At 38.3% G+C, this 25,414-nt stretch overlaps 1 protein-coding gene across 3 annotated transcripts; it reads right to left on the minus strand.

Moving 5' to 3' along the window:
- Nucleotides 1-3,974: 3,974 nt before the first annotated feature.
- Nucleotides 3,975-24,588, minus strand: Myl1 (myosin light chain 1). 3 transcript variants are annotated; one of them, XM_021165950.2, is made up of 8 exons: nucleotides 24,515-24,588; nucleotides 24,013-24,231; nucleotides 13,350-13,377; nucleotides 9,268-9,411; nucleotides 6,164-6,337; nucleotides 5,805-5,882; nucleotides 4,693-4,735; nucleotides 3,975-4,237 (listed from the first exon to the last, which is right to left on the minus strand). In XM_021165950.2, the coding sequence occupies exons 2-7, from the start codon at nucleotides 24,124-24,126 to the stop codon at nucleotides 4,707-4,709; spliced, it is 567 nt and encodes a 188-aa protein (XP_021021609.1). In that variant the 5' UTR covers nucleotides 24,127-24,231; nucleotides 24,515-24,588; the 3' UTR covers nucleotides 3,975-4,237; nucleotides 4,693-4,706. The 3 variants fall into 3 exon arrangements, with proteins under 3 accessions (XP_021021609.1, XP_021021623.1, XP_021021615.1); XM_021165964.1 differs by lacking the exons at nucleotides 13,350-13,377; nucleotides 24,013-24,231; nucleotides 24,515-24,588 and adding exons at nucleotides 13,622-13,646; nucleotides 14,383-14,472; XM_021165956.2 differs by lacking the exons at nucleotides 3,975-4,237; nucleotides 4,693-4,735; nucleotides 13,350-13,377; nucleotides 24,013-24,231; nucleotides 24,515-24,588 and adding exons at nucleotides 13,622-13,646; nucleotides 14,383-14,448 and having other exon boundaries at nucleotides 5,663-5,882.
- Between the last annotated feature and the right edge of the window lie 826 nt (nucleotides 24,589-25,414).

Genomic DNA, 25,414 nt, shown 5'->3' on the forward strand with positions numbered 1-25,414 from the left:
ATGTATTCTCTATTGCACTACCACACATAAGCAATTACCCACTTTTCTACTAATTGTAATGTATGTACTTCCATCCTATATAAAAATATCAAGAGATGAGTTGATTTTCTCTGTAACAGATTGGAGAAAGACAAAAGGAAAGGAGTTACTGTTGTTATTATAAGGAAAATTACTTTGTAATTACTGAACATAGAATTGCAATTATTATTTTTTGTTTGTTGAAATGAAGTAGGACTCCATTCCCGAGCAATGTTAAGACTGGTTCCTAAAAATGTTATATTCAGAAAACCCACCTTACAGATGAGACCACAGGGGGAATCACATAGTATGAATTTATATACTTGGTTGTGGACCAAACTAAGAAGCTATCAAGTGACATGTACCTTCTGTCTCCTGAAAAATATGACATCGTAAGAAGGCCAAAGTGGAATTTTTTGACTTGGCAATCTGTCCCTATATCCTAGAGACTTCCTTCTCTTCAGTTCTTGTCTTCAGACCACCGTGGACTGCAGGAGTCCCCTGCGTGAGTAACACCCACTATTTAGACAAAGTAACACTGGAAGGTATCGGCCACCTCTTGATCTCATGGTTATGTTCACCACTGCAGCTCTTCCTATAGGAGGATGGACCTGCAAAGACTCCTGTCCTTGGAAAGCTTGGGGACACTTAGGCAAGGGCAATCTGGCTCCTAGGTACCTCGAGTGGCCTAATATAGAGTACATGCTGAATTCCTGAATATACTTCTTGGATCTGAGGGATGCTGGTGGGAAGTGAGGCTGGAGTGGGCATTCTAAACTGAAGTCTAAGGCATGGGCCACATTTTGCCTGACCTATGAGGTGACTTTGGCTAATTACACTGTTAGGAGATAAAGTCCAAGAGAAAAATTAGGTAAGACTTTTCCTTATCAAATACTAATGATATGTAAGAACACCTATCTTGTATGAAGCTTCTGGAAGGCTTTGCCACACTGTCTTGTAAGCCATCACGTACCCCACACCATGACTTTCTTAGCTTGGGACTTACTTACTTATTGCTTACCAAACTGCAAATTGAAATCATTGCGTAAAGTATTTATTCTCCATCGCCCCAAGTTTAGTTCCCTTGGCAACTGTAGACTGTTTAGGTTTTTAATCTGGACTTGAGGTAGGTACTTACTGATCTTTGTTTGGGTATTATAGACATTGCCGGACGATATCTATAGATTCATGTTCTTATTTAAACTTAGGAAGACAGTCTTTCTTCATTCTACTAAATTTAAAGCTGTATTCGTCATGACTGAAAAAGCTGTTTACCACTGCTGAGGAAGACTAGCATCTGATGACAGGTTAGAGCGAGGGGTATTATTGGCTTTTTCCATTTGATGTTTCTTGAGAAATATTACCCAAAAGCTTTAAGATACAATTTAATTTTCCAGTTAAACAATAATTATTTATTTCTAAGGAGGAATAAATTTTTATGTGCTTATGCTTCAAATGTAATTTTGAGACCAAAAAAAAAAAAAAAAGAAAGATCAACATATAATGTGTTTTGTGACCAAGGTAACTTGAAGATGGTTTAAAAACAAACTTGAAAATATTTGCTTATGCAGCACAGGCTTTTTAAAAGTTATTTTTAAAAGCTGAGGAATTAGGCACCTGTTGTTTCGCCAGCTGGTGGGGATTTTTAAAAGTGACTACCACTCTTCTGCCTGCAGCTCCATTTTTGCACCTGCTGTTACTTGAGTTATGGACGCTTCACACATGGTAATTTAAGAAGGTTAGGTCCCATGACAGTGTGCTGAAGTTATCCCATGGGGCGGGTTAAAGCACCATTGTAAAATCTTGAGAGGAAAGCATTCTACATAAGGCTCAAAACTAACAATTTTACCACATAGACATAATGCTTTTCTAGCTTGAAAAAAAATGTAAAGAAATGTACACCACAGATCAAAAAAAAAAAAAAAGAGTCCTTTTTAATTAAACTATATGTAGCAATCATTTTCTGTACACCGACCTTTATGTGTTTGGAGAGACTATTTTAGAGAGAGAGAGAGAGAGAGAGAGAGAGAGAGAGAGAGAGAGAGAGAGAGAGAGAGAGAGAGTTTCTTTGTGTAATGACTATCCTGGAACTCTTTCTGTAGACCAGGGTAGCCTCAAACTCAGAGATACATCTGCCTCTGCCTTTCAAGTGCTCTGGGGTTAAAGGCATGCACTACCACACCGAAGCTTGAAAACATGATTTAAGTTTTAACAATTGTCAATTTTATATGTGAAGCTTTCACATTTAAAAAAAAAACAGTTCAATTCTCTCATGTAATAACTAAAAATAAGTGTGTATCGAGACCCTTGCTGTTCAGTATGATAGTCATGAGGAACGTGTAGCCATTAAATAAAATCTTACATTAAAATGAAATACACTTAGAAATTCAATTCACTAGGGACATTCTCAGTGGCATGGGTCTGTGTTCCCCATAAAGGGAAGCGCAGGCGCAGATTCCCATTCTTCTAGAAACTTCTCCGTGGTGGTATGCCCTCAGAGGCATTTCTGGTTCTTGGTTTTAGGTAAACTTGGCTTTAAAAGCTCATGAGGTCATAGTTCACTTTCCTCAAACATGTGATTGCCATGGCCCAGCTTAGCCACAAAAGTCCAGATCAGTGACAAGAGTGCAAGTAACTTTTGAAAGACAGGAGGAGCTTGTTGACATAAGCTGCCAACAGACCTTCCCAGGAGGTACACGTAGGCAGGAACTTCTGAGAGGGTTTATAAAATCCTCCTTGTTACTGTTATCTCTTCAGGGAGGTAGGGACAAGCACACAGCACTGACATTACTTCCTTTCAGAGTCTTCTGTGGAAAGGTGTATGTGATACATCGAGGATATAAAGTTTATTTTGTGAACTTTTACACTTAGTTTTTGTGAGGAGCTAAGCGGAGATGTGGACACCTGTGCATGGAAAGTGGAAGAGGTCAGAGAGGAGACGCACAACAATCTACCGAATCCTGAGCTCCTGAGCAATAATTCCTTCAACATGCAGAGCCTGCCTGCCTGCCTGCCTGCCTTCCTTCCTTCCTTCCTTCCTTCCTTCCTTCCTTCCTTCCTTCCTTCCTCCCCCCCCCTTTCTTTCTTAAGCGACAGCTATGAGGTCACAGTGGCTCTTATTTTTGAAGTCATCAGAGACAAATGTCAAATGCATCTTCATGTCTCTAATAATCCTGAATTTTTCTTCAACGAAATAGAATGATCTATAAATAATAATTTACATAAATTTGAAGGACCCAATTTTACCTTTACCTTACCATAGTTTATTAAAATGCCCTGACTCCTATCTGAATTTCCATGGTTCTCTGTTTAACTTTTTCATTAATATATAATTCTTTATTATTCCATCTGTTATTGCTTTATAGATGGAAATGACATTATTTTTTTCTTTTTGTGTTTATTATTTATTCATTTGATTGTCTTGATTTGTGTGCATATGTAGGGAGAAGGGAGTGGCATGCATATTGTGATCAGAGGACAAGTGTGGAAATCTCTTCTTTTCTTTCACCATGTACATCCCGGGGATAGAATGAAGGTCTCCAGGCTTGGTAGCACATGCCTTTATCCACAAAGCATTCTTATCAGGCTCTGCAGTGGTATACATACTCATCAATTTTTTAAAAGTATTTTCCATAAGAATTAAATTCTCCTTTTTTTTTTTNATAGCCCTGGTTGTCCTGGAACTCACTCTGTAGACCAGGCTGGCCCCGAACCCAGAAACCCGCCTGCCTCTGCCTCTCGAGTGCTGGGATTTTTTGTTTTTTTCGAGACAGGGTTTTTCTGTGTAGCCCTGGCTGTCCTGGAACTCACTCTGTAGACCAGGCTGGCCTCGAACTCAGATATCTGCCTGCCTCTGCCTCCCGAGTGCTGGGATTAAAGGTGTGCGCCACCACGCCCGGCAGAATTAAATTCTTAAAAACTATTTTCATAAAACAAAAAAGTAAGACACGACACAATTTGAGTATTTCAGACTGACCAAATTTATTGATGTCGTATTTTAAGAATGTTGTGGACCCAAGTAGATGATAACGGTGGTGTGTGGACTTGAGATTATCAACTGTAGACATGTTTGTCATGAAAACTCAAGGCTTATAAAAATTCAGGGAATCCTTCCATCTAGAATGGTCTAGATTGTTTGATCTTCTGCGTGGTGGTAAGCTGGTATTGACAGTTAGCCATAGGTGTTCTTGAACTGGCCAGTCTTCCCCAACATTGCGTGCTGCGGGGTGGGGGTGAGGGAATGGAAACAAGTTAGATGTTAATAGCATATCTTTGGAAAGAACACTCTAGACAAAACAATGAGCCAACATTCTCAAGGCAAATGACATTCTTGCTTTAAAAGCCCAATTGCTGTCACTTGAATTTGAACTGTTACAACATAGTTTGTTAGAAAAGTAATTGTTAAAAGCTAATGTTGTTATTTAAAGAACTTAGGACAATATTTTCAGTAGCGTTATATGAAAACTAAATTAACTAGTCTCTTGTTAGTTAAAATTCTACTGTTTAATTATGGTAGAGTTTAAAAAAATAGGAGGACATATTCTGGTTAATATAAATAACTTGCGGTTAGGAGCCAACACTGTATCTAAAGCATAGGCTATGAAGTTGTTGGTTTTTTTTTTTAAACAAAATATCACCCAAGCCTTACATATCAAAGAGAGGATAGATGTCTACCTTGAAAACTCCGTTTAGACAGACATGATGTGTTTGACAAAAGCTGTTGGACAATATACACAGGTAAGAGTTAGAAAAAGTCAAATTGAATAAAAAGTTGAGATTTAAATTTATTTTCCTGATGACTGCCTATTTGTTCCAACAATATTATTAGAGCTAATTGTATATAATATATTTATAACAACAACCAAATAGGAGTTGTTTATGGGTAAAAGGTGCAATTTAATTAATGTTTCTAGTGGAGACTGTCTGGCATGACTGAATGCCTCTATTCTTTCCTCTTTTCATCCCTTCTCCTTTCCTGTCCTCTTTTTATAGTGCTTTATATAAACTTGGAACATTGTAAGTACATATTTTCATTAAAGCTGACAACATAGATTTATTGAAACGTAGCTGGTCTTTTTTAGTGTAGAAGCTAAAGTTTATTGGAAATATTTACATTTTCAAATAATATTAAGCAGCTTTATTTTAAATATTTAAGTTGTGTATATATTGCTTTCATGTGCTTTGTCTGAACCTGCTATAAACTGGTAGGGGGCGGTAAACACTGGCTACCATAAGATGGTATTCTCCCACCACCTCTCTGTCTCTCACCCTCACCCACCCCTGTGGTTATGTGTCCATCAGTGTTTTCTTTTCTCCCTCTTTCCTTCTGGCCCCCTTCCCTCCCCTGGGCTTCCCCTCTTTCAGCTTCCTAGATTACAAATGTATGCTACCACATCTGCTATGAAGTGATTCTTTATGTAAATAAGACTACTAGCCGGATGAGAACTAAGTTAGTTCCAGTCTTGCTGTGAACAGTTTGATCATCAATAAGTAACTAAATCTCTTGGACCTCCAGTTTCTTCTGATTTTTGTACTTGACTCTAATTTAAGCCCTACCTGTCTTTCAGGGATATTGTGGATAAACTAAGAGAAAACATAAGGAAACACAGGTTAAACTGTAAGAGACCACATGGGATTTCCAAAATTAATTCTGCATATCTGCCTGGGTCCTCAGGCAGCATCTCAGAATGAGGCAATTTATTTATAATAAGTCATATATGTCAATAGAGAAGAGTAAAATAAAGTTGAAAATGAAACTCTCCTTAATGAGGTGAGGCTGGCTGTACCTTCATAGTTGATGCAGCCATTGGAGTCCTCCTGGCCTGCCAGCAATGCTTCTACCTCTTCCTCCTTCATCTTCTCTCCTGGGGAAGCAAAACACTCGAGGTTTAGCAATAAGATAGAAACAGAATATTTTCAAATTCCCACCATAAGCGATCAGCCATGGGCTTCTTGAAACATTATTACTTCACCCCAAAACAAACTCACTGTCACAGAGGCCAACAGACATAGTCACTGACTCTTATTTTTTCCATTTTTTCCTCTGTAGCCTTTCCCCTGACTATTCTGATTATGACATGATTTTTCTGTCATAACCTTTCCTGGACGATCTCTCCTACTGAGCCCATTGAAATGAAACCCTTACCCAGAGTGGCGAGGACATGGCGGAGTTCAGCACCCATGACGGTGCCATTGCCCTCCTTGTCGAAGACACGCAGACCCTCAACGAAATCTTCATAACCTCCCTGGTCCTTGTTGTTGGAGATAGCTTGCATCATGGGCAGAAACTGTTCAAACTCGATTTTCTTAGCATTCATCTCTGGAAGAGAATTGTGGTTTGCAGAGTTAGTAACCCCTGTAAAATACCACCTCTGAGTTATAAACCAAATATTCATTTAAAACCTTCCCCTAACTTAAATTTCAGTGGATAAACTACTAATCTGACAAAACACAGGATAACAGACAAGAGCCTGAGTTCTGCAGTTCCAGTAGCAAGCTTTATCCTTAGCTTAGCATTCACAACTTTGTTAGCCACTTTCTTTCTGTTCATGATGAGTTTTTAAAGATAAGCTGACTCGTCCCGAGTGGCCTTCAACTTGCCCTGGAACTGAGACTGACTGAATTTCTGAGCCTTCAGTGTCTACTTTGAAAGTGGTGAGATTAAAAGTGGGTACCCCCAAATGTGGCTCAGCTCCTTTTTTCTCTTTAAATTATTTTATTGTACACATATGTGTATGGTCCTGAATGTATGAATGTGGACCACAGGTTCACTGGTACCTGCCGAGGGTGAGTTGGACGTTAGCTCCCTTGGAACTGCAGTTACTGGTTGGATGCCATCTGATGTGCATGCTAGGGACATGACCTGAGTCCTCTGCAGTAAGTACGTTTGACTTGCTGAGCTTTCTCTCCAGCTCCTCAGCTTGGCTCAATTTTACTCCTTCTTTGTACACTGTATTCTCAATTTCAAGATAGAAACACTTTAAAGTATCACTGTGAGATTTAATAAACCTAGTGCTCGAAAATCTTGTTAAAATGGTTTGGACAAAGCTATCAGTTAATAAATTTTATTAGTACTATGATTTACTATATTCCATAAGCACCAGTGAAGCAATATATAACTTCCCATAATCATACAAATACAGTAAAACCCTTACTGAATCTTAATTACATATGCCCCCTATGCCTGAGCTTTTGCTGAGCCTCTGACTCCTTGAGTAAATTTGAAGTAATTTTTAAAAAGAAGCCCATGAGAAAAGAGTGTGTGTCAAATATTGTGATATTCTCACTCTTTTCTAATTACCAGCCAGAGACTGTATATAGATATCATATTATATATATCATATATATATGTATATGTATATATGATATATATGTGTATGTGTGTATCTGTGTCTGTATACATATATGTATGTATTTGTGCATATATATATGTGTGTGTATATGTGTATATGTATATATACTCACATTTACACATGCATATATGGATGAAATTATATAAATAGGGAAATAAAAACTTCCCTCTTCTTTCACAGAAGGAATCTAGCACACTGGGTTATAGAAAGATTGCATTTGGGTGTTGAGTCAATGAGCACTTACCTAATGACTTTGTCACTGAGGGATGCTTCTAAGTGAGATGACGACCACATGAACATGAGGTTTACACTGCGTCCTCACACCACCACCCTCTCTTACCATCTTTCTGCATGATTACATTGCTCATGTCTTCAGAAAGACAGGCTGACCCATATAGAGGCAAGCTTTTGAAATCTATCTTACTTACTCTCTTTGTTTCTTTGTTTCTTTGTTTCTCTCTCTCTCTCTCTCTCTCTCTCTCCAGTACGTGAAGGAATAATCACCAGTACGTACTTAGTCATCATGAAAAGCACAAGATCATTTGCTCACCCCCTCATTTTTTTCCCTAAATGTAAAGACAAACAGCCCAAATTTCTACTTGAAGAAACTTCCATTTTGTGTCTTGTCTTTTTTGTTTAGAGTCACATTTTCCAGTAGTTATTATACTTTGCCTTGAGCCATTGGGATTAAAAGCAATTTCCTCGTTCCGGCTCATGGCTGGGTTTCCATATGGAGTGAGTGACTTCTGTAATTCCCCTCAATGTGCCTCACTGACTCTTGGTCCAGGATTTACCTGGGGAGACACAATGCAGGGTTCACTTTAAGGTTTTCAAGGTTTTATATAAATAATTGATTGGAAATACAAAATACTGTCAATTCTTAATTAAGATGGCTGAGTTCCTTTCAAATGGTCACTGAAGCAAAGCCAAAGTACATTGGATAAGGAGGTCAGAAGGTGTGTTTCAGAGCACTGTGGCTTTCTTCTCACTGCTGTTCATCAAGGAATTGGTGTTCTCCAGAAGGACACTATTATGATTGTTCACTGCTGTAAACAAAATGTGTTTTTATAGAAAATGTGTTGTATTTTAGCTATATGCAATGTCTTTGTCAAAATGAGGAATTGTCAGACCCAGGGGATCAGGAATTCTGCTGTGAGACTGTGCCTCCTAGAAACGAAAGAGACTCTGCACCTATAACACGGCAACAACATGGCCTCCTAACAGAACCTGACCATGGACAGGATTAGACATGATAGCATGGACGCAGGAAATCTAAGAGGACCTCACTTCTAGACAAAGAACTACAGGCAACTAAGGAATGATGAGAGAAGGAGATCTCATCTTTCCCAGGAATGATTCCCTTACTTGATTACTCAACATCAAGTGGTTAGCCATGATACCACACAAGCAACACTAGGCAGACTCAAAAGGTTGTGTTTATATATTTATACACATAGGTAAAAATAACAATAAAAGAAAAAGAGCCCATGAATTTGAGAGGGAATAAGGGGTAGGCATGGGAAGGGTTGGAAGGAAGGGACAAGGGAGGAGATTGAGGAAAGAAGGAGGTGATGTTATTATATCTGAATTAAAATTAAACCAAGTTTTACAAATATTCTTTTGCCTTTGAAGGTATGAGCTCTGAAAAAGAACGTGTGCTAGTCTATGCCCTGTCTGCTTAGCCCTGGGCTCCGATTTGATGCTGGGGAGGATGCTCTCGTCTTTACTTGCCCTCTCTTCTCCAGTGTAATGTTTTTTATCACACTTCCAGCTTTTTTCTTTTTTGAATGGAAACAAGCAGAGGTTTTCCATCGATGAGGAGAGAACCATCAGGAACAACTGAGCTCTATTGCGTGGGAGTCCCTCCCCGAGTTCCACTGACCTTACAGAAACCTACCTTCATTGCTAGGGTTCCCAAGAACCTTCTTGACCTCTGCATTGGTGGGATTGGTGCCCAGAGCCCGGAGGACGTCTCCCACCTGACTTAAGGTGATCTTGCATTCACCTGTTCTGTCAAACAGGAGAAATGCCTCCTTGAAGTCTGCAAGAAACACAAGGTGTTCAGGCACTGGTGGGCACCGGCTTTTTAGTTCCAGAGACCTTCTAATTAACCCCAGGTCCTTCACAGATTCAGTTCAAACTCTTCTCTGTTTTACAATTTTCAACAACCACTCAAGCTGTCTCCGTCTATCACACAGTCACTGGAAAACCCTTTTGATTTTTCTGTGGGGATTGTTTTAAAGCAGCACTTCTAGTTTTAAGTCAGACTATTATTAATGTGGAATTAGTTTTTAATTATGATCATTGGAGCTCCCGGTTATAATGGTTCATATTTCCTTTGCCTCTGTGGGCAGTAGGAGTCACTTGAAATATTCTGATGCCTTGAGAAAGATTAGGAGTCTCCAAATGGTCCTTCTATTAATTGGCAATGCTAATAAAATGTCAAGAAAGCAAATTTCCAGCTGGGGCTATTGTATGTGAGTTTAATCTAAACTTACTACATTTGGAGAAACATCTTCTTTTGGGGATCAAGCTTTATAGGCTGTCTTCTCAAGTAGTTTCCTCCAGAAATAGCTATTATTATTATTATTATTATTAAAGTTGGAAGTGTGAGATATGACTGTAAGTTTTACAATGCCATTTAACCACCTCAGTATCTGATTCTAGGAGGCTCTTATAATTGATTCAGAGGGAAAATGATTTTTAGGTCAATTGTTCTGATATGTTCATTTAACTCTGATTTAGCCCCAGAATAACCCATATGACCTAAACATGTTTATAATTTAAAAACATATGTTAAAATTAACATTTAATGAAGATGATTATAGATTGCCATGCAGTTGTAAGAAAATAATGCAGACATTACATTTTCTCCTCTGTCTAGTTTTCTCCAGTGTAGCACTCTGCAGAGTCCCAGCATGTTACTGAACTTGGGATATTTACAGACAGACTGGGCTGTTTTACTCATTTCCACAAATATGTGTGTTTCTTAAAAGTATATCTAGAAGTGCCCTTTCTCATTATGACTTATCTGCTGGGTACTTTATGTCCTTTAATTCCATTTTGATCACACTACTTCACCTTCACACAATTATCACTATAATAATTCAGAAATATGTAGCAAGCAGACTGGAATGAGGGCTACAAATGCATATGGGAACCAATAAGGCATTTTAATGGAAATATCTAAACTTAACTAAATGAAAAATTCTAGAAAACCTGAGAGTCAAGGTGGTGATTTACTGGAGTTAACACTAACAACAACGTAACAATTGGTGAATAAAGTCTCAGAACTGGAACCATTCTTTGTAGGCTAGGGGTGGTCTTCAACAAAATGTGCTGTCAGAAAAGATTACTCTGTCTGATATCCTGTCTTACTATCCCGGTGCTTTTTAATCTAAGATCAGGCTGATCATGGATACACAATAAGCTTTAGGCCATGTTATCATTCTTTATTAGATCCTGGGCAATCTCACCAGAATCTGCCCCAATCTGGAAAAAAAAAAAATGCTTGTGCCTTGTGGTTTCATGAGTCACATGCTATTTTTCGTCTTTCCAAAGGTCACGTGGAACTGAAGTCCTCCTGCTTCTGGCTTCAGACGCCAGGCATGGTGCTCCGAGAACTTGCAGTTGCCTAGCTCAGATGCTGGTGTAGGGATGGGATTTTTATGGCTGTAATGGAATCTCTCTGACATTATCTTTTGATAACTTAAAGGCAGAGGCTGGAGAAGTAATTTTTTTAATCCTAGACTTTTAGCCCAAGGCTTAGCTACTCTCTTCAAGGTTCCAGAACACAGACTGGTAAACTCCTTCCCTGGCTGGATATATAAACCACATTTGATTAGGTTCTCACCACACCCTGTTGTTTATGTATTGTTTGTGGTCTTTGCTGAACCTCAAGTACAAAGTGGAGTTGTCTCCACAGACAACAGTGCAAGCAAAACTTAACAGTTTTTCCTATTTAACCTCTAAGAATGCATCATGTGATCTTTTGCCCAGAACCACAGTGATTCTGAAGTATTTGGTGATGAAATTATTCTCCACCTGCCCTCTAATGGTGGTTTTGAACACAAATATAAGTGGTGAGCTTTAAGATTCAGACTTTAGCATTTATAATTTAAAAATTAATGTTTAAGTAGGCACATGTAGCTGGTGGTCGTGCTAACAGACAGCACAAGACCTAAACCTTCAAATTGTTGTAATTATCTTTGCCTTTCCCTCCCTTTCCTTCAATCCAGATAGAACGGTATGAACAATGTTCTTCATCCACTAAGCAAGGAAACAAATTCAAGTGGTCTTGATTTATTCTGAAAGCATAGAATTTCCACTTAGTTTGATTAGTTTACATTTGTTTTTCTGACACAAAGCAAAAAACAAAAACAAAACCAGGTCAATATACCAATGTTTATTCAATTCGGGGGCTTAAACCTGTTTTCAGTATTGGGTGATGGATCTCGTACTCCACACTTTAAGTACATTTGTCTCACCAAGAGTTTTTGAATTGTTCGTTGTTTGGTTCAGCAATAGTTTGGCAGTCATAGAGGCATTATAAATTAGAATGGGAGAGGACTGGGAGGCAGGGCTGATGATGTAGCTACATCATTCATTAAAAGTATTTTTAAACAAATTAGAATCATCATTTCCTTAAGACAAATCTTTCATAGCATACGTTTACATGATCTTGAATTGTAAGTCATCCAATCACCTAAATTATTGGTTCTCAACCTGTAAGTTGAATGACCCTTTCCCAGAGTCATGTATCAGACATCCTGCATATCAGATATTTACACTGCGATTCACAACAGTAACAAAATTACAGTTATGAAATAGCAACAGGAATAATTTTATGGTTGGGATCAGCACACAAAGACCCAATGAAAGGGTTGCAGCCTTAGCAAGGCTGAGAACCATTGATCTAAACTGTCTCCATGAGTCCATCAACCATGCTATAGGGATCAGTAACCTGTACTACAGCAAATAATCTCTTGTCCTAAACTGGAACCCAGATAACATCATATGTAACATGATCCTGAAGGAGACTGATCAATGTGGAAAACTTTAGGTAGAGAACTGTTAGTAATAACTCATAATTATTTGCTATAATACAGTATACATTATTATGACCAAATCACCTGACTTATATAACATCACATAATGAAACTGTTTCTATCTCTCCTTTCTACAAACAAATTTTGCTTAGTTCATCCACATTGTGTGATGACTTCACCCTAAAAGATTTCTCCTTAAACTCCCCAATCCAATAATTGAGCTTGCTCGGGATATTTGGCCCTGTTGATTCTAAATACATACAGGAGAAAAAAAAATTTTTTTTAAATTGAGACTCACTGATAGTACCTGTTCCTGAAAGAACTTTCTAGTTAGTTTGAATTCATATGAATGATGATGCTATTACTAATCCTTTGATCATTGAGGAAGAAAGCACTTTCACCTCCCCAGCCATCTGTCCTGTATCTCTTAGAGAAATGCTGGACCAGGCCCTTTCTCCATCTATGAATTCACTTCCATCCTACAATCCCATTTCCACAGAAATTGGGTGGATTTGACAATTAAGGCAGTTTTTATTATCAGTTTCATTTTTCAAATTGCACACTTCAGTCTTATCGAATCTCTCTCTAGGGTTTTAATTAGTAAATTAGTTTTCTAAAACCTAGATCCTTTTGTGACTATATCATATACGATCTTTCCCTATTGTATCAAATTCATCTTATTTGGAAATCAGTGGCTATAAGGACTTATTAAAGCTCTATTTTTAATTTCCTTAAAGCTTTGATTACTGACTCTAACCAAGGGCTTCAGTTATACAGGGTTATATTTAGAGTGATTGAAAGCAATTTATATTTAGAGTAGCAGCACCAGTGTGGATAATTAGACAGCACTTAGCTCATCCCAAGGGACTTGGTTTTCTCACTTGTCACCTCTGAGTCCGCACATATAAACGGCTACAGCTTTTAAACTTACCCTCCTGTTGCTCCTTAGAGAACTCGATCTGTTAGAAAGAAATTAATCATAAAGAATATTTTAACCAGAAATAAGCGTCCTGATTTATGAGCATGTCCAGCTCATTCCCTGAGTTCTCTTCAGAATGAGCTCCAGAAGTCAGCCCACTTATTCTGAGTACAGGCATGGCATAGACACGAACAGTCTGAGCCACAAAGGAACATGCTGTGGAGTTAGGGAAATTTCAAAGACAGGCAGAGCTCTTCCTAGGGAAGAGCTGCTCAGTCACTTACCGGCAATCTGGTCAGCACTGAAGGACTGTGGTGGCAAGAGAGAGAGAGAAAGAGAGGACTTTCAAATGCATTGACAGAAAGAGTGCTCTTTCCTCTGAGGCCTTTAGGGAACCAGGTAGGTACAATGGCACAGGAAGAGTGTGTGAGGGCAATTCTGAACCTAGGAGCATAAAATCTATTGCAAAAGATAACTTGGAAATCCTTTCTCTATATCTTAACCATGTAAAATATTAAAAAATGCTAAACAGAACACTTCCTAGAAAATGCCATAGCTGTCTATATTTAGCATATGCCAGATAAGGTATATATTTAAAACTGCAAATAAAATTACATATAAAAACCACCCTTTAAAAGTCTTTCTGTCTAATTAACGTATTTGATACTAGTATATGACAATGAAGAATCAGATGCAGTTTTCTTAACTTTAGCTACCGGTTATCACTGAATTCTATTTTAAAGCAACACTATAGTTGTACTTTTATCCCCCTTCTAAATTTAGATGAATCTTGCATGATATAGCAAAAGCTGGTGAAGCACAAACGCCTGTTCTGAGAAAAAAGATGAATTTTTCCATCTGGTGCAACAGTTCCAAGTAATTTCTTCTATCTTCAACCTAGCTCATGGAAACCAATAGTAGGTTCCAAAAACCTTGTGCTAAATAGATTCTGTCCTCCATCCTATTCCTTGTCTGCCTGGCTGCTCCTGTTGCCTAACTGTCTCCTCCTATAAATGACATATCGTTGTTGTCTTGTAGGACCCACCATGATGGAGTTCTAGGCTGCGAAACAGCAGTGGAGCTGGAGGATAAACTGAAGGCAGCTCTGATCCCTGAGTGGAGTCTTAACCTCTCTGTGGCTTCCTTTTATTTCTGGGCAAACTGACCTCATATCTAGCATCAGATTTCACAGGGCAGTTGCCACTCCTCCTGGAGGAGTTCTTTAGCTTTCTTAGGGCAAAGGGAAAGAGAGACATGTACCCTGGGGCTATTTTTAGGAAACCAGCATCTAGACGTGAACAGCCCTGGTGAGACTGAAGCCTGTCAGTACTTTTATGGTCTTTATCTCTGAGATGTTCCCTGCAACTGTCCTTCTTAAGACATTCCATTGCTCGTGGAAAACTTGGGATTCATCTAGGGCTCGGGCTTCTGATATGTAATTATGGACCTTGCAAGTGTCTAGTCAGCAAGACTGGGTATTAATGGAACTTCATGGATGAGACTGGGTTGAGGTTTGAAATAGTAACTGTTATAGAAAGAACACTCTCCAATTCTTGGCCCCTTATGGTAAAGTTCTGAGGTCTTGAAAAGGCATTGAGTGCTCTGGGTGTTTCTTAGGATACAGCCACATGGCAACCTGATCGGGTTCCCAAATCACCATTAAAGAATAGTCTTTATAATCAGTATTAGCAGGAGTATAACCTAAGCTTTAAAAAAAGAGAATGGTTTGGCGTCTCCCTTTCCATCTCCCCCCTTCATCTCTTAGCATTTTGCTTGAAGACATCCTTCCTCTCCCATTTTCTTTACAGAGAATGACTATTTGTATATTTTTATTTCTGAAATTCTTAGCAAGCAAGGAAACTGACACATCCATTTTGTATCTTGTTGTTGTTGTTGTTGCTAAGTTCTTACTAAAACCAAGCTTCCCTGTCCAACACTTTATGGCGCAGTCTACAGACCAAGAATAAAATAACCTAAAGTAAGGCTCATGGAGTGCAAAATAGTACTTCAACATTTTAAAGGTGTTTAAGGGAATTGCAGGCAATGGGCTTTTATAGCAGCTTATCTGAAAATGGGAAAAGCTGGCATGGCTTTGGGGGAAAGATCAGTTTTAGAGTGTTCACTGGAGTTCAGACATGGGGGTTATCATTCTCGACACACTTCCCCTAGCTCAAAGGAATAAAGAAGATGTGAGGTGAATTGTGACTTCTGCATGTGTCCTTAAGGAAGTTACTCATAAAAAGCAGGAAGTGTGTCTTGCTCGGTATTTTCAACTTATGCTCTTACCGTTCTAGAGAAATGAACAGCTAAGAATGCACCACCTCTTAAAAATACATAATTACGTGGACATATGAAAATATTACAATACTAGTTGCTATTTTGTGTGATTATTAGGTGCTAATCACAATATTAAAAGTATATATCACTTTTGCCCCACAGTTTAAAATTGTGAAAAATATCTCCTAGGACCTTGATTCTCTAAATGACAAATGATAATATAATTTTTTTAAGGTAGTAGCACCTAAGTAAATGTGTTTTCATGTTTTTAACATGATTGAAAATATGATATTTTTAAAGGTTATTGGGGAATGATAGTTAACAGAAAGATTAGAAATGCTTTGAGTCATTACAGTGAAATTTTGTAATTGGTATTTGTGGTATTAGATTTGATGAAATTGTATCTATGTATTTGTAACCCTAAATCTGAATTGCCTAATCATTATTGAGAGCTAGCATATATCTTTAGTGAAGCTAGTAACTGTAAATACTCCATTGAGGTTGCCCCATTGTACATAATGATACTCTTCATATTACATCTTTTTTTTTCAGATGGAAAGATGTGGTGGCCTTGCATACATAGGAAACATGATAAATTTGTATAAAAACTTGTGAAAAAACTACAAAGTGAGCACCAAACTCTAATTTACTTGTGAATAAGCTATTTTTCTACTTAGATGAATTAAGGTTTGTTGTTACTATTAAAATAGGAGCCATAAAGTGCTAAGAAACTGTTAAACTACTTCATCCTAGTATTTCTCTAAATCTTTAACATATCAACAATAAAAGCTTTGCTTTTTCTTTACCTATTGAAAATCAAAATATAAGCGTAAACATACCAGTTGACACAAGAAATAATAAACTATAGCTAATCCAGAGAGGAAATTAAACTTTAAATGTTAGATCTATGCTATGTGCTCAAAAATACAGGAGAGAAACCACTCATCTCCCATCCACTGTTAGAACGGCAAACCCCTGTCTTGCTTCTCCTCCTTGTTAAATAGCAATATCGTCAGCTCTTTGAGCAAATGTGTGATCTGATTACACAGCCATTTGGTTAGGGTCTCGGTTAGAGATCATCATTTGGTGTGTCTCAAATCTTTTCTGCCTGGCATGCAACCACTCTTCTCTCCTCTTGTCACATTAGACATTCTTCTCAGCCTTTGTCAGAAACCCTCTTATCCAAAGAATTCTTTCTTCCCTGTACTGGACCTGGCTTTTTTTTCCCACCGCAAGACAGTCAGCCTAACTGCTTGTCCTGCTGGGAAGCCCAGGCCAATGCTGAAAGCCCATAGTTTGTTTCTGATGTGGATCTGGATGTGTTCTAACACTGCATCTCTCCCTAGAGCACCGACTTTGCATTGTACTTGGGTTTGTGTCTGTCACAGCTCTATTGAACTTTTCATTTATTAAAGCCACTAGACTCTTAATACTCTATGCTCCCTGTGCATTTGGGGTGGTCTGGCTGTAGACCCAAGTTCCTCTTTCAAACATAAGTTCTCCTCTAGAGTATAATATTCCATGAGGACAGAAACTTTATCTGTTCTTTTATGAAGTTTACATTCCAGAAAAAAAAATGTATGTTCTTTATCAGTACAGCATCTTCAGCACCTAGAACTGCCCAACACATAGTAGGCATGCTCACTTAAAATTCTTTAATATTTATACCTCTAGCATTTCACTTTAGATTTTATACAAATGCTTATAGTCCAGAATTCTAATTTGTCAATCTTCAGTTTCTTTTTAAAGACGTCTTTATTATCTTAGCCCATGTCTTTGTCTTCCCTGGCTGATAAAAGGCCACATTTCACATTTGTTATAGCTCATCCATTCACATTTGGAGCTGAGTTTAGGTACATAGCAGTCTCAAAGATCCCTGTTACTAAGAAGAATTCTTACTGCAGGGATAGACTTCTCTGCTTTGAGAATTGCCTTTCTCCTAGTGACTGTGAAGTTTGGTTCACTGACTGAAGATAAATTTTCTGGCTCCTAGATGGAATTACTTTATAGGACAAAGTATTACAATGCACTTAAAGAAAATAGAGAACTAATTTATGTTAAATTTTAGTATCTTAGAAGAAGCCATGTCATTAAAGAGCATGTGGGAAGTGGATGGTGTTGAATACTAAGGGAAATGTCCTAGGGAGGAGCCTGCACCACAATGATCAAAGCGCTCCTCATTTCAGGGGGATGCACGCATGCCAGTGACTGGAGCTAAGAAAAGAAGCTGCTGTCACCAGAGCCACTTTCCAGCCAAGAGAACATTGTTGGGTATTCTCTGCCTTCTTCCCTGGCAGAGAGACCAGAGTTAGACACATATCAACCTTTATGGAAATAATTAAACTAATTTATCTTACAGGGTTTTTAGCATCTACCATAAAAGGCCATTAGAAATAATATTTGAAACCACTAGAATGGTGTGCTTCATAATACCTTAAGCCTTAATGTCTCTTAAGGTCAATGGAAAGAACCTTTGAGCTCATCAAAGAAGTATTTAGGATTCTTATTAAAATATTATAGATCATTATAAAATATTATAGAAATGAGGGAAACTAGAGCAATGAGGACATGTTATAAGAGCTATTAGATGGTTGGGTACATTGGTCTGAAATGAGACTGGCCTGATACAGCCATGTTCAGCAGGCATGGACTGGTCATCTGAATTCTGTCACCTAAGCACAAAACTGTGCAATTAAAAATAGCTCAGTTCAGATCTGTAGGAAGTACTAGAGACCTAAGTGAATTTTAATACGAGTTACAAAATGTGATCCAAGTCTGCTCCTTTCCAGTTTTCTCTCCCGTGTCTTCCTAATTAATAATTGAGAAAAAATTTTACAATTTCTTACGCTGGACATTTTCTTTGTACATTTATTTATTTACATGTGATTTCTTAAAAATTAAAATGCATTTCCTCCACTTTTTAATTTTCATAATGTAAATACTTAAAATATTGTAGCTAAGAAATTATGATTTTTCTGGAATAGAAATTATTCTTGGGACAGCCATGATAAATGAATACTAATTATTCTTCTAGAGAGTGATGGTATACATAGACCTTAGAATGGAAATCTTACTCTAGCTATCAGGACAAACCATGTGTCTTTTAGTTTAAATAACTTCTCTAGATTATTTTTCCTCAATACATAATAATACTTTAATGATTTTTTTGGTTGCTTATGGGTTTAATATGGTTTGAATGTTCCATCCTTTAGGTAGTAGGACCTACCACAACTTACTCTATGGGAAAGGACAGGCTATCTGAAAACTCAATTGATATGTCGTACTCATTGCAATAAAGATAGTTTTATCAAAATGTAATTTCACAGCAGCATGTTCAAGTCGACTGGATTTTTATGAGCTGGAGATAATACACTGTTGGGCGCGCACAGTAGCTAAGAAACAGCTCACTCCCAAGGACAGAAGGAAAAGTGTTCCAAGAGAAACCTTTCCTCCTAGCTTCAAGTCACTATTATCAGTTTCTGACTAGAACAATTGGACTTATCACCCACATGATTTAAAATTTAACTAGCATATTCTGAAAGCCACTGATACTTTTATACGGCGGGTTTTGCTGTCGGGATTCTGGTTGGGCGCAAAAACTGAAGTGGTAGCATTGATGAAGAAGTAAAGTAGGTGACATCCTATCTTCATACAAAAGGCCGCTCAGTTGGAAGAGAAGAATGTGCAGTCTCAGCAGACTAAATATAACCCTTCCCACAATTCCCACCCGTCAGGTGGTGCTTAAGGCTGGGCAATTATGGAATGACTTCTACAGACAACTTGCCAGGGGTTTCATTTGCAGAACTGAAATGTCAAGGGCTAAATCCAGCTCTGTCACTTTATGGTCTCCTCGTCTTGCACAGATTTAATTATCTTTAGATGAAAAGCAGTTTTCACATTTTAGTCGGTAAAGTTGTGTCTTTCTTTGCAAACTGTGTGATACTTTGCAAAGACCCTGTTCAGTTACATACACTTCAAAATGTCGCGATGGGGAGAGTTCCAGGCTTTGCCCCTCAACGTTTCTCCATTCCATTTCAGCTGCTGTGTTCTCCCACAGTATAGACAATGTAACAGACAAAAGACATTACTGATGCTGAACCATGGGGAAATATGTTTTTTATTTCTTCCCTAAGATCAATCATGTTCACTTTCTTTCTTTTCTTTTCTCTTCTTTTCCTTTCTTTTCTTTTCTTTTTTTTTTTTATTATAGATTGACAGTACATATTTGTCTCATGCTTTCCCCCCAAAGGATGTTAATGTTAATATTTAACCACATTATATATGTGACATTTCATTTCTGCTTATTACTTCAAAGAATGCTAGTCAAATTAAATAGGGGCCTCTTCTCAGAAGATTAGCTGGATGTTGGCAGATTTAAAGATTAGATTTGGTTTGTCTGAGTGTTTAATAGGACAAAACCACAATTGACTTGAGATTCAACATGCCATTAACACGTGGACGTATTTTTCTATCCATTTCGGTTTATAACTTTTTACAGGAAGTTGGGACAAAGTGAATAAGACTTTGAAGTGCTTACAGTTTCATCCTCTGGCTATAAAAATACAAGGAGTCACTCTCCAACAGCAGGTGTTAGGGAGGGTAAGGGAAACTGTGAAAAACAAGACCGCTCAGAACAGCTAAGGTCAAAGTCTTGCAGAACAGCTCTGCAGTGGCTCTTTTCCTCCCTCTCCTGGCCGTCACGGGACTGTGCCGTGTAATAAAAACAAAAGAATCAGACAAAATACAGCTAAGTCCTGCACGGAAAACACATCCTTGTATGTTCCAACTAAGAAGACTGCAGCTTATTTTTTAGAAACCAGAGGTAGCTGAATGCTTACCACGACTGACTATAGATTTACCCTGCTGGATAAGTCTTACCTTCGCCATGTAACTGGTTCTTTGATGGTGGACCTCGTGTGGGTTCCATTTCCTCCTTGGATCAACGAACTTACTCATTAAATGGAACATTTAAGTCTTTTCCAAGTCTGTGGCCAGTTACTGTTTGGTGATTTATTACTTGGTAGTGTTTCTGTCAATGCATTTCTTTACTATTACTGATTTTTGTAAATTGCCTGCAGTATCACCTCAGGAATGACCGGATTGTGGCACTAATACAATGCAAATTAGAATTTAAGCCACACATTTCAACATGTGACAGAAGTCCCCACCTCACAGCAATCCTGGCTTATCAGCCAACATACATGCACCATGCAAAAATATTTACTTACATATTAAAGTTCTTTTAAAACCCAGACACGTGGCTATCTTACTTATTTCCGCTCACCACTCTGTTTGGTTGCTAACATCCATCCCTTTATTTGCACCCACTGTCATAATGGTGGTTTTAATTCCCGTGTGATCCTGGGAGGCAGTGGTGTTCTAGTCCTAGGAATTTTGTGTGTGTGTGTGCTGGAAATACCATCTCTCTAAAGGCAAAGAGTGCTGAGAACTACCTGAAGCACTAATGCAAATTTTCAAATGTCAGGGCGACTTGGTGAAAAACACTCACAAAAATGTCGATGGGTGTAGGACATCTGGTAAGCGTTTGCTCAGAGACCCTCAAAGGTTTTATGTCAGGAAGAACTGGAGAAACATTCTAAATAAATAGCTAACAAACCAGGGAGTCAGATTGGGGAAGCACATTCAAGCAAACGAATCAAAAATATCCAAGATTGGTCAGAGTTCATGGAGAATTGAGTATGTAGCTATTAAATGTGGTATATGTTACATTGGACCAGGGTCTTAGTTGAGAAAAATATTGAGGAATGAATTTAATTACTGCTGTGTCTTATATATAATTAAACTTAAGCATTACCCACAGTGTAAAGGATAGTTAGATGTCTAATTTTACAGGATACATCAAATAAATCTTATAATCCAATTAAGTTTTGTTCTTTATAGAGTTTTCAGAAAGTTAATGAATATGTATATAGATATGTTCATTTTCTCTGCTTGAAGAAAGTTTATAACTGACATGAGGAAATCCATCTAGAAGCATCAAGAGATTAAAAGCATCATGATAGGAAATGCCATAATATACTTTCTAATTAGCCCTGTTACCTACTGGAATGAAATGAAACATTATAAAGCTCTCACATTGCATTATATTCTTGGGCTTTGCTGAAACATTTCCAAATGTGTACTGATTCCATATGGATGAGGCAAAATCATTGAAGGAATTTACATTCCTTTACATGAATGAGTCTGCTTTGATTCCTCCATTTCTACCTCCTTCTCTCTCTCTCTCTCTCTCTCTCTCTCTCTCTCTCTCTCTCTCTCTGTGTGTGTGTGTGTGTGTTCCTCCTTAAAATCTATTCCAATGAAAAGCTGAGAGTGGAGCATGCTTCATTCGTACAACTTCGAAGTCTTCCTTAGCGTTTCTTGCTCGTACCAGCATCGATTTAACGTGGGTGGGGGTGGGTAAAGCAGTGTCTTGACACAGAGGAACATGCCACTTCTCTGCTGGCTGGAAAAGGTAACTGTCTTCATTTCTGGATTGAAACACTGATATTAAAGGAAGTGTATTTACTTACTTTCCGATACATGATTTCTCTGGGTAGAAAAATTAAAGCCTGCTTTCATTAGTGGTATACTCCTGCGTTTTCCTTCCTTCCTTCCTTCCTTCCTTCCTTCCTTCCTTCCTTCCTTCCTTCCTTCCTTCCTTCCTTCCTTCTTTCTTTCCTTCCTTCCTTCCTTTCAGAAGCTCATCCCAGAACCACAGGGATGACACTGTCATATAAATCACAATAAATACGTGAGAGAATGGCTTTGACACTCACTTACGGTTCTAAAGCCATTGAAGAGTGGAGCACTAGAGAATTGGGAGGTACTGTGGGAGCTGTAATCACACTTGCACGCTGTGCAGTCAGCGTCCACCTATAGAGAAGGCAACTACGGCTGCCGAGGATGAAGATTTGGGTTCTTGTTAAGGAACTAACTATATGCATCTTGTCCTCAAAATAAAAAACAACAACAAAAAACATTTTCAGAAGATCCAACATGCATTTTCCCTAAATGGACATTCATTAATGATGCTACATCTTAGGACCAAGTTTTTTCAAATATAACTTCAGGTTCAGATAAAGATTAAACATGTGTGATATTCTTGTATGTTGGAAGCACGTTTCATTTCATATGCAGCTGGTGTGTTATAAAAAGTATGACCATATTTGATTTCATCACATAAATCCAAGCGTGCTCTGACTCAATGTTATTTTAGAGATTTAAAAAAAAAGTTCCCCGATTATATTCAGATAGTCAGTGGAATGTTTGTGTGTAGGCCAGCATGGTTGCTCTCTGATGCAGCGTTAAGCCTGAAACTTCAGATGCACTACATACAGGAGCCTTGGCTTGGACGGAAGGATCACCTCATGAGCACTTTGACTCTACCTTTCCGTATAAGGCAGGGTTCCCTAGATGAAGATTTTCAACCTGCTACGAGGACCAATCTGAGCCCAGCTGACAAGAAGAAGGTGCACTGATGACCTCAGCACCGCCACGAGGTGACAGGGACATGCATGCATGCGTCATTTTCCCAAGCAGGTCATCTTCTCTGAAACTGAAATCTTGGTTCATAGCAAACTCTCCACACAAAAATCATTCACAGTCTCCTTAGTTCAAAATCAAGATGCAAAAGGCTCATCACAGATCAACAGCTATAAAAATGACAGGTATATATATATATATATATATATATATATATATATATAAATTATATATATAATTTGGTTTAAAAGAAACTTAAAATTCTGAAATAAATGCTGTATATAAATAAACAGGATAATAGTTATAGTCACTGAAGCACTTGAGTGCATGATTGTCTGCACTGAGATCTCAATGTATGAAATTTTATTAAGTGAATTTGAAGAGGGAATTAGCTTGAATTGCAAAAAGAATTTTTTTTTTCAGATGAAGTAAAACAGCTGTCAAATAGATGTGTCCAAGACAACTGGGTTATCAGTCAGCTGTCCAAACAAGCACAAGCTAAGCCTTTTTTTTTTTTTTTTTAAATGATGTCGTTTTATAGTCAGGGATCCAATTTCCAAGGAGATTTTATTTAGTATACTCTTTCGACATTTGTAACTGCAAAACCTTTAGATTTGTATGTCCCCCACCCCCTAAATTGTACTTTGGCAAATTAGGGGAAAATGGAAAACAGAATCAGCAAAGATTGAACAGGAAAGGAGCTAACAGAAACCTCCATGTAGTATTCTCTCTTAATATCGTCACTGGGATTGTATGCTCCAGCCCATGTTATTAAGCAGGATTCCCAGCTTTTAAAACACACGGGTTCACTGAGAAATGCCTTTCCTTTCAGTGAAAAGTAAATTCTCCACAAATTCCTTGAGTTCTTTAGCGTTGGTTTCAGTGACCAAAACGATTCACCTGTTTAAGTTACCTTAATAGCAGACAGATCGATTTTTTCTTCCTTAGGTTTAGCTGGGGCAGGGGCCGGGGCCGGGGCTGGGGCAGGCGCAGCAGCGGGCTTCTTCACGTCTTTCTTTGGTGCCATTTTGATTAAAAGGATGGGTTAACAAAAGAAGGATCTTCTCCAGAAGAACCTGTCAGAGTGACACTTGGAAGAGCAGTGTGACTCGCTTGACCCGCAGCCCAGCGTCTGGAGGGTGGACCCAGAGTGTTAAATGGTATAAGGGCATGCATATATATTTCCCTTAGTGCCTAATAGAACCTTGACACACGCGGCTGGATTGGACGGTTTGCCTGTCCAGGGGGGTGGCATTCCGGCTCAGACTATAAATGGAATCTAAAGGGTCAGGGCTTCCTCAAGTTTTTTGACCGCCTCTTGCTTTTTTTTTTTTTCCCTCCACCCCTATCTGTAAAGGAGAAAGAAGCATGACAAAGCCAGTCATGGTTGGTTTGGTGACAGCTGACAGACGTACCTTTTTCTTAGTAGAATTACAGTTCTGTTGAAGCTGTAAGTCTTCTTTTTCTTTTTTCCCCTTCCTAAGAAACTTTACCGGATTCAATTTCAACTTGGAATTTTGGCTGAGGCCATCACCAACTTTCACCCAGCTTCTTCATCGCTCATGCCCCTCCCTCCTTGGCCATGGTTTGCAAGAAAATGTTGGTCAGCAAAGAGGTCACTGGTAGTGGTTAAAAATAAAAAGCAGACGTATAAGGAAAGTCCACCAAGTCTTAAAGTGGTTTCCTTTCTAGGGAGTACAGTCTGTGTCTCTCCTTGCCTCCCTCTCCCTATGTCTGTGTCTTAATTTGAAATTATTTCCTATAACTTGATTTTCTGTACAATTTAATGAAGGATGGTGAATTAGTTTTCAGTTGAAGACTGCAATTAGCCCATTGCCTTCTAAATGACATGAAATAGAATTATTTGTCTCCTTAATCTTATATCCATGCGAGAGGAACAAATACATTTTTTTAGGGAAATAAATTTGAAAAAAGACTTAATTATCAATACTGTGCATGTTTTGCTGGCAATTTGATATTTGCTTTTTTTTATTTTTGTCCTTGGTTTCTAGTTTGCAAGGTTAGATTCAGATTAAGTAATATATGAAAACCAAAACTGGGTGTATTAATGCATAGCTTTAATCTGAGTACCTGGGACAGAGACAGATAGCGCTCTGTGAGTTCAAGGCCAGTCTGGTCTACACAGTGAGTTTCAAGACAGCCTGAGCTATCTAGTGAGACCCTCTCTTGAAAACAAGCAAAAAAGCAATTCATAAAAACCAATGGGTATGGGGCTGGTGAGATGGCTCAGCGGTTAAGAGCGCCGACTGCTCTTCCAAAGGTCCTGAGTTCGAATCCCAACAACCACATGGTGG

Source organism: Mus caroli, chromosome 1 (genome assembly GCF_900094665.2).
Source record: "Mus caroli chromosome 1, CAROLI_EIJ_v1.1, whole genome shotgun sequence".
Taxonomy (NCBI): Eukaryota; Metazoa; Chordata; class Mammalia; order Rodentia; family Muridae; genus Mus; species Mus caroli.

Bases quoted from the DNA above. Each gene is read 5' to 3' on its own strand.
- Myl1 (XM_021165950.2), bottom strand. From the start codon at position 24,126: ATGGCACCAAAGAAAGACGTGAAGAAGCCCGCTGCTGCGCCTGCCCCA. The intron at 13,378-24,012 runs GTAACTTAAACA...TCTTTCTAACAG, and splicing joins TCGATCTGTCTGCTATTAAG to ATCGAGTTCTCTAAGGAGCA. The intron at 4,736-5,804 runs GTACAGCCAGCC...ATTGTCCAACAG, and splicing joins TGGCTGCATCAACTATGAAG to CTTTTGTCAAACACATCATG.